The sequence below is a fragment of the Podarcis vaucheri genome, assembly GCF_965113315.1.
Source record: "Podarcis vaucheri genome assembly, chromosome: 2".
NCBI classification, from domain to species: Eukaryota; Metazoa; Chordata; class Lepidosauria; order Squamata; family Lacertidae; genus Podarcis; species Podarcis vaucheri.
In genome coordinates this window covers 122,757,608-122,770,560 of record NC_138760.1, presented here as the reverse complement: position 1 = coordinate 122,770,560, position 12,953 = coordinate 122,757,608, and the positions used below count along the sequence as shown (strand labels likewise).

At 44.5% G+C, this 12,953-nt stretch overlaps 1 protein-coding gene across 1 annotated transcript; it reads left to right on the top strand.

Moving 5' to 3' along the window:
• Window positions 1–3,169: 3,169 nt before the first annotated feature.
• On the top strand, window positions 3,170–11,833 carry LOC309525348 (zinc finger protein RFP-like). Its single transcript, XM_082210920.1, has 7 exons — window positions 3,170–4,048; window positions 5,087–5,182; window positions 7,231–7,461; window positions 8,682–8,704; window positions 9,137–9,258; window positions 10,115–10,144; window positions 11,179–11,833. The coding sequence occupies exons 1-7, from the start codon at window positions 3,617–3,619 to the stop codon at window positions 11,706–11,708; spliced, it is 1,464 nt and encodes a 487-aa protein (XP_082067046.1). The 5' UTR covers window positions 3,170–3,616; the 3' UTR covers window positions 11,709–11,833.
• Window positions 11,834–12,953: the final 1,120 nt, after the last annotated feature.

The following is a 12,953-nucleotide window of genomic DNA, read 5'->3' as shown; positions in this document are numbered from 1 at the left end:
TCAAAACGACCTTGACAGATTAGAGAACTGGGCAAAAATAAACAAGATGAATTTTAACAGGGAGAAATGTAAAGTATTGCACTTGGGCAAAAAAAATGAGAGGCACAAATACAAGATGGGTGACACCTGGCTTGAGAGCAGTACATGTGAAAAGGATCTAGGAGTCTTGGTTGACCACAAACTTGACATGAGCCAACAGTGTGACGCGGCAGCTAAAAAAGCCAATGCAATTCTGGGCTGCATCAATAGGAGTATAGCATCTAGATCAAGGGAAGTAATAGTGCCACTGTATTCTGCTCTGGTCAGACCACACCTGGAGTACTGTGTCCAGTTCTGGGCACCACAATTCAAGAAGGACACTGACAAACTGGAACGTGTCCAGAGGAGGGCAACCAAAATGGTCAAAGGCCTGGAAACGATGCCTTATGAGGAACGGCTAAGGGAGCTGGGCATGTTTAGCCTGGAGAAGAGGAGGTTAAGGGGTGATATGATAGCCATGTTCAAATATATAAAAGGATGTCACATAGAGGAGGGAGAAAGGTTGTTTTCTGCTGCTCCGGAGAAGCGGACACGGAGCAATGGATCCAAACTACAAGAAAGAAGATTCCACCTAAACATTAGGAAGAACTTCCTGACAGTAAGAGCTGTTCGACAGTGGAATTTGCTGCCAAGGAGTGTGGTGGAGTCTCCTACTTTGGAGGTCTTTAAGCAGAGGCTTGACAACCATATGTCAGGAGTGCTCTGATGGTGTTTCCTGCTTGGCAGGGGGTTGGACTCGATGGCCCTTGTGGTCTCTTCCAACTCTATGATTCTATGATTCTATGATTCTATGATTATAATTCCACAATAATAGAGGCCTGGAATGCTTGAAGTACGAGGCCTTTTTAAGACAATGTCAGCCAGAATTCAAAAAGCAACGTTTTAAGTTATTTCAATCTTTTTGTTCTTCACGATCCAATCTCGTGTTCAGCCTCAACTGATTCTTTGTGACCTGGATTCCCACTTGCACCCGTGGCACACATGGAGGTTGTAGGTCACCGGAAAACAACGGGGATTCTGCATGAAATGCTGGCTAGAAAATATATGAGGCATGGCATTGTTAGAAAGAGTTGGCTTACAAAAGTTGTATTGTTAGAGGAATTGCCAAAAATAGTACAAGCCTGATATAATACGGTGACCCTTTATATTTTGTGCAAATAAGGGTGAGAAATAATTATAGCCTCCAGTGAGGCAAGTCATGTCACGGAGGGCTGCTATCAAGAGACTTAGGTTGTTCTGCTTTGAAATACTATGTCTCAATGTTGTTGTATGCAATACTCTAATGTACTTTGTCAATTTTGGTACCCTTTTCATATCTTGTTTTTATACAGTATCAATAAAAATTAATTTGCAAAAAGAGTGTGAGAGATCATACCGGAGAGAAAGAGGCATGAGAAACAATGTGAATGTTCTTGGTTTGCAAAAAAAATTCTGTGACAAAGTAAATTTAAACAGACATCCAAGAACTCACAGTGGAGAGAGATGATCTGATATTCTCATAGTGGTAAATAACTTCAGTGAGAGAGGAGAGTGGAAGAAACGAGGGAGTTTATATAAATGTTCTTGGTGTGCAGAAAGTTTCAGCTGGTTATGAGAGATTGAATTGTAAAGTACGAGACTGGCTCCATTACTATCAAATAATGGAGGTGTATAAACAGGACAGGAAAATTGGCTTCCAGGTGGAGAAATCAAAACTAGAAACAGAACTGTTAGAACCCAATGCTAAGAATCTGTCAAGAATGTATAATTTGTTGCTGAAATGGAATACACAAGATGAAACAGTTAAATCAGCTATGATTAAGTGGGCACAGGACATTGGTCATAACATTATGTTTGCTGACTGGGAACAGTTGTGGACCACCGGTATTAAATTCACGGCATGTAATGCCTTAAAGGAAAATATTATGAAAATGATCTATAGGTGGTATATGACCCCAGTCAAGCTAGCAAAAATCTACCATTTGCCTGATAATAAGTGTTGGAAATGTAAAGAAACTGAAGGTACTTTTTATCACCTTTGGTGGACGTGCCCGAAGATTAAGGCTTTCTGGGAAATGATATATAATGAAATGAAAAAGGTACTTAAATGTACTTTCCCTAAGAAACCAGAGGCCTTTCTCTTGGGCATGGTCGGCCAATTGGTGCCAAAGAAAGACAGAACTTTTTTTATGTACGCTACAACAGCAGCAAGAATACTTATCGCAAAGTATTGGAAGACACAAGATTTACCCACTCTGGAAGAATGGCAGATGAAGGTGATAGACTACATGGGACTGGCTGAAATGACCGGCAGAATCCGTGACCAGGGGAAAGAGACGGCGGATGAAGACTGGAAGAAATTTAAAATTTATCTTAAGAAACATTGTAAAATTAATGAATGCTAAAATGTTGAGGTTTTAGAAAAAAGGGGACTACAGCTGTAAAAGATTAAGTAAAAGAAAAGAATAAGGGAAAATTTGATAAAACCAAGGGGCAGGATTTGCTGAAACAAATTTGGAAATTGGGATGCAGAAAGGGAAGGTATGGGGAAGTCGGTGAAGTAAGGTTTAAGAAAAAAGGATTCGAAATTATACATGTTTGTTTATGTGTTTGTTTGTTTGTTTGTATTGTGTAATGTTTGTGTTTATAAAAATTGTGAAAAACCAATAAAAATTTTATAAAAAAGAAAAGAAAGAAAAAAGAAAGTTTCAGCTGGAGTAATTGGGGTACCCATCCTGGAGAGAGATCATTCAAATGGCCTGAGAAACGTGTCTTGACAAGACAGATAGATTGATTGGACATCAAGAAACCCATGGGAAAGAGACCTTATGAATGTTCCTGAGTGTGGGAGGAATTTTGTTTGGACCAGGGTTTCCTAAACTTTGGTCTCCAGCTGGTTTTGGACTACAACTTCCATCATCCCTTGCTAGGAGGACCAGTGATTATGGAGGATGGGAACTGTAGTCCAAAAACAGCTGAGACCCAAGTTTGCGAAACCCTGGTTTGGACAGATAAAATGAATCTACAAACCACACAATATATAGACCTCCTGAGCTTCGGGCCGGGGGCCTTCCCAACCATACCTGGAGACGTCCTGGCCAGGGATGATGGGAGTTGTAGTCTTAGGCAAACAGAGGACACCAGGCAATGCAGAAAGCGTCTGTTTCAGTCTGAAGTTCTTTGCCAGCATGCTAAAAACAGATTAAGTTAAAATCAGCAACCAGACTTTTAGGAGTTTTCTTCATGGAATCAAGTCCCGCTTGCTAAATCAGAACTCCCGTCCATTTAGGGCAGCAGCAGATTTCCTCCAATTCAAAAATGACAAGGAAGCCTACCAATGAAAATGTTACAGTGTGAATACCCCAACTTAGTAGGTACCTGTGTGTTTGTGTGTAATCAAAAGCATGGGAAGCAATCCAGAAGCATTCGCTGCTCCTTGAGAAAACATTCAGCAGCTGCAAAGGTCTGGGGACATTTAAAAAAGAAAAAAAAGATCACGTGGTCACTGAGTTTCTGAGTTATTTCCAGGAAGGGAAACTCCTGGTGACTAAAAACGGAGAAAGTGAAACTTAACTCGGGTCTTTGGCGCGAGGGAGCCATGGCTGCTGCTGGGCAGCAGAATCTGGTCCAGAATCTTTGTGATGTAGCCACTTGCTTCATCTGCCTAGAATATTTTAAGGATCCAGTGATCATCCCAGAGTGTGGGCACAACTTCTGCCGGTCTTGCTTGATCCAGCGCTGGGAGGAATCGGAGGCAGAGGCTTCCTGCCCTCAGTGCAGAGAAAGAGTCCAGCAAAATAATCTCATCCCCAACCGGCAACTGGCAAACTTCTTACAATTAATCAAGAATCTCAGCGTTTTAGGAAGGAAAGAAGAAGAAAGAAAAGGAGGAGTCTGTGAGGAGCACCAGGAGCCCCTGAAGCTCTTCTGCAAAGTCCATGAAGCCCCCATCTGCGTGGTGTGTGACAGATCCAGGATACATGAAAATCACAAGGTGATTCCTCTGAAGGAGGCTTTGGAGGAATACAAGGTAGGAGATCCCTGGATCTTGAGGGGGAGAAATAGCTGTGGATTCTTCTTTTTAATTCTCAGATCCAAATTAGGCATGGCATTAATTAGTCATTGTTTATTGAGTTAGAAGCAGCCAAGGGGAAGCCTGAGGGCTCCTGGGATGACAGGGAGGAGGAAGTTGAAGTCTTTCTCTCTGCCAGGGGGACAAAGGGATCTTTCCTTGAAATAATCACAGCAATTTCAAATATTTGAACTGGGACCATGGTGGGGAGAGAAAGGGTTAACCTCGTCCACATCCCCCAGCAAGGTTGCTTTGTACTTATTAAGAACACTACAAATGTAAATTGCACATACACAACTAAGTACATGTCTCCTTTGGCTAGCAGGACCCATCCTCAGTGCCCTGCAAAGCAGAGAGCAGCAAGGGATCAGCTGTGGGGGGGGGGACTGGGGGCCAGGAATTGACTAGACAGTGCAGGATCCCCTCCCCAAGTATCTGTTGGAAGCAGATTTAGGAAGGGGGGTGGAAGCACCTACTGGCGGGGAGCAGGCTTATTCTGGGGGTGCTGTGGGGCCTGTGCAATGAGGTTTCAGCGGGGGGGGGGGGGCTGAGGATCTCCTCCCATCCCAAATGGCAAAGGACTCAATGGTTTAGAGTAGCATCAGCAAAGACAAGGGAAAAAGATGACTTTTTCATGGCAACTCGAACTGGACCTGTGCTAGTGTGTGTGTGTGTGTGTGTGTGTGTGTATAATGCCTTTTAATCCCTTTTTAAAAATCACTTGTTCTACTAACTACAGTGGTTCAAAAATGCTCCTGTGCCATGCAACGCAAATAATGTCAACTCTGCAAGCAAGGGGTGACCTAACTGGGTCCCTGAGCCCCACAGGGGTGCCGCAGAAAAGAAGGTCGTTGGTCCAGAAAGGTTGAAAACCTATGGACCTTTATTTCCTTCAGTATACTACTTCGCAAGGCCACTGGGCGCAAGAGGCCAGTGTAACATTCATCAACACTCTGTTTGTCTCAATCAAACCTGAGTTTTTCATTTTCTCTTTAGGGAGAGATGTGTAGCCGCCTGGAAATTCTGAGGAAAGAGAGAGAGGAAATTCTGGCCTATCAAGCAGCCCTGGACAAGGAATGCGAAGACCTCCTTGTAAGTGTCTTTATTGTTACTAGACAGCAAACAAGCTTTTGAAAAATCAAGTCAGGACTGAGGAGGGATGGAGAAATTTGCCCATTTCAGCTTCTCTGCATTTCTCATTTTTCCATTTTGTCTGCTTATTCATTTATTATTCTGAAAACGAATCAGATGTTAGGGTAGCTACCTCCTTGTATAAATATTTTAATGCGTACTTTACCCTAATAAAGACATTTTTTGGTGAACATTACTTGGCTGGGTCAACCTTGAAAAAAACAGAGGTGTGAATTTCAAAGGATTGCTCTGTTTCGGTCTCCATATTTTTCCAGCAATCACAAATTAGGTAAGTTCACCTTTTAATGCAGCTTGTTTAGTCGTTTAGTCATGTCTGATTCTTCATGACCCCATGGACCAGAGCACACCAGGCACTCCTGTCTTCCACTGCCTCCCGCAGTTTGGTCAAACTCATGCTGGTAGCTTCGAGAACACTGTCCAACCATCTTTTCCTCTTTCGTCCCCCTCTCCTTGTGCCCTCAATCTTTCCCAACATCAGGGTCTTTTCCAGGGAGTCTTCTCTTCTCTTCTCTTCTCTTCAAAGTATTAGAGCCTCAGCTTCAGGATCTGTCCTTCCAGTGAGCACTCAGGGCTGATTTCCTTAAGAATGGATAGGTTTGATCTTCTTGCAGTCCATGGGACTCTCAAGAGTCTCCTCCAGCACCATAATTCAAAAGCATCAATTTTTCGGCGATCAGCCTTCTTTATGGTCCAGCTCTCACTTCCATACATCACGACTGGGAAAACCGGCAAGGTGATGTCTCTGCTTTTTAAGATGCTGTCTAGGTTTGTCATTGCTTTTCTCCCAAGAAGCAGACGTCTTTTAATTTCGTGACTGCTGTCACCATCTGCAGTTATCTCTCACTGCCTCCATTTCTTCTCCTTCTATTTGCCAGGAGGTGATGGGACCAGTGGCCATGATGTTAGTTTTTTTGACATTGAGCTTCAGACCATATTTTGCGCTCTCCTCTTTCACCCTCATTAAGAGGTTATTTAATTCCTCCTCACTTTCTGCCATCAAAGTTGTGTCATCTGCATATCTGAGGTTGTTGATATTTCTTCTGGCAATCTTAATTCCGGCTTGGGATTCATCCAGTCCAGCCTTTCACATGATGAATTCTGCATATAAGTTAAATAAGCAGGGAGACAATATACAGCCTTGCCGTACTCCTTTCCCAATTTTGAACCAATCAATTGTTCATATCCAGTTCTAACTGTAGCTTCGTGTCCCACATAGAGATTTCTCAGGGGACAGATGAGGTGATCAGGCACTCCCATTTCTTTAAGAACTTGCCATAGTTTGCTGTGGTCGACACAGTCAAAGGCTTTTGCACAGTCAATGAAGCAGAAGTTTTCCATACTTGCTGGCATATTGAATTAATGCAGCTAGATTGATTTATTCCCCATTTTCATTTATTATGTGAATAGCAGTCAAGGAGGAGCCTGAGGACTTGTGAGATGAGAGGGTGGAAGCAGTTCAATCCAAATCCTGATTTACCATAAGTATTACTAAGGAATTGTCTTTCTAAATGTGTGCTCTCCTTCATCTTTAGGAAACTCAGGCCATTTTGAACCTTTACAGAAAAGCGGGGAGCTATGGGGATGAATTCTGCACTTTGTCCTCCTCCTCCTCCTCCGTTTCTGTTGCCTTCCTACACCTAAATAGCACCAGACTAAACTGAGAGCTGTTTTATGTGCAAGGATGTTCTCTGAACAATTTAAAACTCTGGTTATGCCATGCCCCAAAACATGCAGGGAACTTCCGTGGCTAAAAAAATGCTCCTTTCTTTAGGCTGTAGCCCTCTGCAAAACAGAAGTCAATAGAAATAGCAATGGAGAGGGCCTCCCCTCAAAATAAACATTTACTTCTTTAGCCACTGGAGGTTGTTTTCATGTCTCTGAAAAATCAGAAGTGCCCTGAAAAATCAGAAGTGGAATTCTCATAATTCTCTTTCTGATGTTTTGAAAACTGACCATCTTCCACACCCAGACCTCCTCTTTTCTTGCAGAAATTAACAGAAACGGAGAGGCTGAAGATTGTGGAGAAGTTCAGACAACTGCACCAGTTTTTGGAAGAACAGGAAAAATGTCTGCTGACTCATGTGGAAGAGGTGGAGGAGGAGATTGCAGGGAGAAGGGATGAGCAGCTGGCCAGACTCTCAAGGAAACTCTCCTCTCTTGAGAAGATCATCCAGGAGATGGAGGAAAAGTGTCAGCAGCCAGTGAGTGAACTCCTGCAGGTAAGACGGTGGCAGGAACAGCCCAAGGCTGTGCACCAGGAAAAGGCTGCTTCCTGTCATTTATGTGCCCCTTTCATGTATACAAGGAGTGCAGGGGATCAGATGATGGAGCATCAGGTTTGTAATGGACAGGAAGACCCAAAAGACCTGGGATGGTTAACTCACCTGAATGCAGACTAGAGATTCTTTTGTGCTCTTGATGGAACGGGAGGTGCTTTTCTGCCCTTTGCTGATGATTTGTCTCTGAATGCCTTCTAGCTTGGCAATGCTACCTTCCTGCCCTGTGCTGGGCTTCATCTAGGATGCGTTCAGGCCTCCTTCCGACATGAGCCAGTCTCTTGACCAAGCTTCTCTTCCCGTTTCCTCCACAACTTCTGGGTTGATCCCCTTCCCCGTGGATACAGATCGGCCCAAAATGGTGCTCAGTTACAGTGACCAAAGAGCAAGACAGAGGGACTCATCCAGACTACTGCTTGTCCCACCCCTTTCCTCCAGGAAAACCCACTGTTTACTGCTGAATTAGAGCAAACATCAGCCAGGTTTTCTCCGGATTGACATTTGCTTAGATGTTGAACTAAGGAGAAGGTTTTTCCTGAGGGAAAGCGGCAGGGCAAAGACAAAACCACTTGGACTCGTGTTTTCTGGGCACAGGAAAAGCAGAAGTGTGGGTGAGCCCAAAGAAACACTGAACTGTTTTATGACCCCTTTGGAGGCATTTTATGCTGCAGATGCTTTTTTAAATTTCCAGATGGAAAATAGAATTTGAAATTTGGAGACTTCTATGGAAGACAATTTGGGACAATGTCCTGGTAGGATTATCCTTTAGGCTTACTTATGTCTGAATTGCACAATGCAAACTGGATTAAATTAATAAATTATAATCTAAGACAAGAGATGGGGTATAATCTTCTCTTGAACCCACAAACGTGAAATTTCCCTAAAATGCTGGTGGATTTTCAAAAGGATTCAAAAAATTAATTGCAAACTGATGTAGAAATGTGGAGAACTTGATATCGGCAAAATTCATAATTTCAGATTGGAACAATAAAAACTGAGAGAAACAAAAACTGGCTGATTCTGCCATCCTTACCCAAAAGCTTGCCATGTGCCAGGCAGACTGACATCTGAGGGCCAGAGTGTTCCTCCACTCCAGGGTCTGAGGGGGTCTTCGTAGTGTGACCTGTGGTGTGCAGTGAATTCCCTTCTCTTTTCCCCTCTAGGATATGAGAAGGACCTTGCAGAGGTAAGTGGATCTGGCTCATTTCCATTAGCATCACTCTTTGAAGCTGAGATGCAAGAACCTCAGACATGGCCCTCCAGGGGCTGCAGGGGGGAGACTGGAGGACTCACTGCCTGCAGCATCTCGCAGGTAAAAGCAGGGGACCCTATTTTGGACTCATAGCACCCCAGTTCTCCCACCAAGGATCAAGGCCAGAGCACTGCCTCCTCCCTCCCCACATCACTTCACAAAGGGATGGGGGCTCTTTTATTTCTCTTGCACTTTCTATTCATGGACTTTGTGGTAATTTGAATCATCTGAGGAGTCTGTAGTGAGGAAGAATCTCCCCACTCACTGCCTGCCTGTCCCAGCCGGCTTCCTCCTTTCAATTCCTTTCTTTTTCTTTACCAGAAATTGTGGATTTGAATGGACTGATATTGTTTTTCTTTTCACCAGATATGAGAAAAGAGAGAACAGAGAAGGAGAGCCACTGGCTTTCCCTCCAGAACTGAGGAACAGGATCTTGGAATCCTGTGATGTAAATCACTTTGTGGAAGATGCAATGAAACAATGGAAAGGTAATGAAAAGTGGCTGCAGGGATTTCACACTGGGAATTGTATCAATGTCCTGATTCACATGGAACCTCACTTGTTTCCCTCCACACAATCTGGAGAGGTTGTTTGGGGCTTCTTCAGATTTGCTTAGATTTTCCCCTCGTGAAGTGTGTTAAAAAGGGCACCCGCAAGCACCCAGTCCCTCCTCCACCTCCTGCCAGGCTGGTCTCCCAGCAGCAGAGCCAAGGCCTGAGCTGCCTCTTCCTCAGAGTTTCAACCTCACCAGCCATTTCTCGTGCTTCAGCCATCCCCATCTCCTAAGAGTTTCCACACTTCTTATGAGATCAGCCCCATTCCAGGAGGGAAGACTTCCCATTGCACGAGACCCTTGGAATTACAGGGTAAAGCTCTGCTGATTCTACCTCTGCAATTTGGTTTGTCAGCATGCTTGGAAATGCCGGTTTCAACAGCTTTTCCCCACCAGTTTAGCTGGGGCAGATGTTAACCTTCCTCCAGCCCTCTAGTACAGATCCTCATTTTATTTGTAGATTTTGAATGATTGTATTCTGCCATTTTCTAGTATGGTTTAGCATTTCTGATTTCCCCATGGAATCATGGAATAGTAGTTTGAAAGGATCCCAAGGATCATCTAGTTTCTAGTCCGACCCCCTACAATGCAGGAATCACAGCTAAAAATGCTAGTTGTTTTAATTCCTTAGACCTACAGTTGTTGTCTTTGCAATTATTTGTTCTGTCATTTAATCTTTTGTGTGAAATAAGGAAGCAACAGATGCTATGTTATGGTGATGTTTTGAAAAAAGATTTTTTTGGGGAGCTGTTGCGGTGTAGCCCATTAAGCCTGTCTTTTTGCTTCCTCAGATGTTCAGTCATTCAGACATCTTCAGAGAGGTAAATTTCACATGGAGACCCCAATTCACAGGAGGGGGGACTAGTGTTTCATGGGGGTCAAGAGTCTCTTCTGTACGGCTTGACTCTGGCCCTGCTGTTTGTACCACAAAGGCAGAGAGGGTGGACTTGAAGGTGCAGAAGGGGGGGAGAGAAACTGCCCAGAAGGATCAGATAAAAGAGGGAAGAGTTTCATTCCTGCCTAGAGAGAGTTTGGTTGCTTTTCCATGTGACCCTTTTCAGGATTGGTTGCCACGTGTCCTCTTTTTCTCAGACAGGTCGTCTATTTCATGATAAAAAATTCTCCCCTGGCAGATCTGTAAAATTTGGCAAAATGTCTCAAGTTTTTTTGTTTGGTTTTTTGGTTTACAGTAACCCATGAAATTTTTTCTCATGCATTAGACTCACATCTAAGGCACCCAGCTAAGCTAGTTTGCGATTTTCACTTGTGGGCACGAGGGCCCAGAACGTGACCCCCGCGAAAGTGAGGGGACGCCTGTATATGTTTTTATGTTGTATTTTTATGCTGTGAACCACCCTGTGACCTATGGGTGACAGGCAGTATGCAAATGTAATTGATGATGATGATGATGATGATGGAGGAGCCCTCATCTCCCATCCCAACCCAAAGGCCAATTCCCACAGAGTTTGTCAGAGGAAAGCAGCTTCTCTCCTCTCCTGCCTCCTCCAATTCTCTCTTTCCCCTTCACTAGCACAGATAAGATGAGTTGGTTTTACTAGTTGGTTTTTTTCCTCTAAAAAATGCCTGGGTTGAGAGGAGGGCAGGCACAATACACATTGAATATAAGAAAGTGGAGAAGACTGATTTAAAAACCAAAAAGTAAAATATTCTGATGAGAGTCTGCAAAGAGGAGTCTTAGTCATGCATGCGATGGAAAGAAATCCCATTGACCTGAAAGGGAATATGGTTTTTTGGGGGGTTTCTTCTTCTTCTTATTATTATTATCAGGATGTCCGTTTCTGTCTCTCATCTGACTCTGCCTAATCTTCTCTTTCCCTCATCTTCTCCTCAACAGCAAATGTCACTCTGGATCCAGACACAGCCCATCCCAGCCTCATCCTGTCTGAGGATCAGAAAAGCGTAAGATGGGGAGACAAAGAGCAAGACCTGAGAGCAAGACCTGCCGACAATCCTGAGAGATTCAGCAGCTGGCCTTGTGTGTTGGGACGTGAGGGATTCACAGCAGGCAGACATTGCTGGGAAGTCAATGTGGGAAGTGAGGAAGAGTGGGCTTTGGGGGTCACTAGAAAGTCTGTGAGGAGAAAGGGCCTATTCTCCTTCAGTCCTGGAGGAGGGATCTGGGCTTTGGAGAATTGGGATAGCGAGTACTGGGCCTTCACCTCCCCTGATTACTCTCCTCTGTCCCTGAGGGAGAAGCCCAGGAGGATCCGGGTGACTCTGGACTATGAAGGGGGACGTGTGTCTTTTTCTGACGCTGACTCAGGAGCCGAACTCTACACGTTCTCAGGAGCCTCGTTCTCTGCAGAGACCCTCCTCCCTTTCTTTCGCCTGTGGGGAAACGAAACCCACCTCAAGATCTCCTGAGGAGACTAAATCTGCCTCTCAGGCCAAGCAGGAGTTTCTCTCCAGACCAAAATGACTGATATAAAAACATTTACTTGCCAAGAGCACTTTCGGCAGTTTTTCTAGTCAAAATCAGCAGAAATAACGGGGGGAAGGGGGGGTGTTGTTGCTTTGCATTTTCCTTCCTTTTTCCAGAATTCCATCTGCAGTTTCTTCAAGAGATAGTCACACATTTAACAGTCCTAATAAACAATATTTTCCTCAAACGGGCTCCCTCACCTTCAATCTTGTTTTCCTTTTGAGACATCTGATTTGGCAGAGCACAAGACTCTTAATCCCAGGGTTGTGGGTTTGATCCCCACATGGGGGAAATGTTTCCTGCACTGCAGGTGATGAGACTAGATGACCCTCAGGGCCTCTCGCAACTCTGCAATTGTAGGAAACTTTCCTCTCCTCACAAGACCTTATGCAGCTGGGAAAATGCCTACATTATTGGATTAATAGATGATAAAAAAATGAACCCCTTCACCCACATCAGGCAGGATAGCTGCTTGCTCTGGAGACCTCAGAAGGGATGAAAAAGAAATTGAACAGGGCATCATCTTCAAATGCCCTCTGCAAATACAGCCTCACCATCTCCACCCGTTGTCAGAAGTAAACCTTCTTGCATTTGAGTGGGGCTTCTGCTCAGTTAAATGTGTTTTGAGTGGATGCATTAATGTTCCTTATTTACAGGCTAGATTCTGTCTATCGGGGGCATCAAATGGGGTGTCCTCTGGATAATGCTGGACTCCAACTCCCCTCCGATTTATCCAGCATGGCCAGGGGACAGAGAGGATGGGAGTTGCAGTCCAGCAGCTTCCAGAAGGGGCCCCATGGGCTGTGCTGCCCTATACATTTTTCAGGGCACCTTCCCTGTGTTTCTCAGCCCCACCCCAAATACACAGTGCTCCCCCAAGGAGCGTCATTTCGGCACCAGCTGCATCTGATTTTTCTCCTCTTTTCTTGTATGGCTTGTCCCCTGTGTGGGTCCTCCGGTGATTGAGTAACGTATCTCTCCTCAGGGAAAAGATTTTCCCAGTGTCTGGGCATTCGTGAGGTCAACTGATGCCCTGACTGAGAGCAACTACCGTATTTTTCGCCCTATAGGACGCACTTTTTCCCCTCCAAAAATGAAGGGGAAATGTGTGTGCGTCCTACGGGGCGAATGCAGGCTTTCGCTGAAGCCTGGAGAGCAAGAGGGGTTGGTGCGCACCGATCCCTCTC

Excerpts from the sequence above, each read along its gene's own strand:
- LOC309525348 (XM_082210920.1), top strand. The coding sequence starts at position 3,617 with ATGGCTGCTGCTGGGCAGCAGAATCTGGTCCAGAATCTTTGTGATGTA. Across the intron at positions 5,183-7,230 it reads AGGAATGCGAAGACCTCCTT|AAATTAACAGAAACGGAGAG; the intron begins GTAAGTGTCTTT and ends CTTTTCTTGCAG. Across the intron at positions 10,145-11,178 it reads ATTCAGACATCTTCAGAGAG|CAAATGTCACTCTGGATCCA; the intron begins GTAAATTTCACA and ends TCTCCTCAACAG.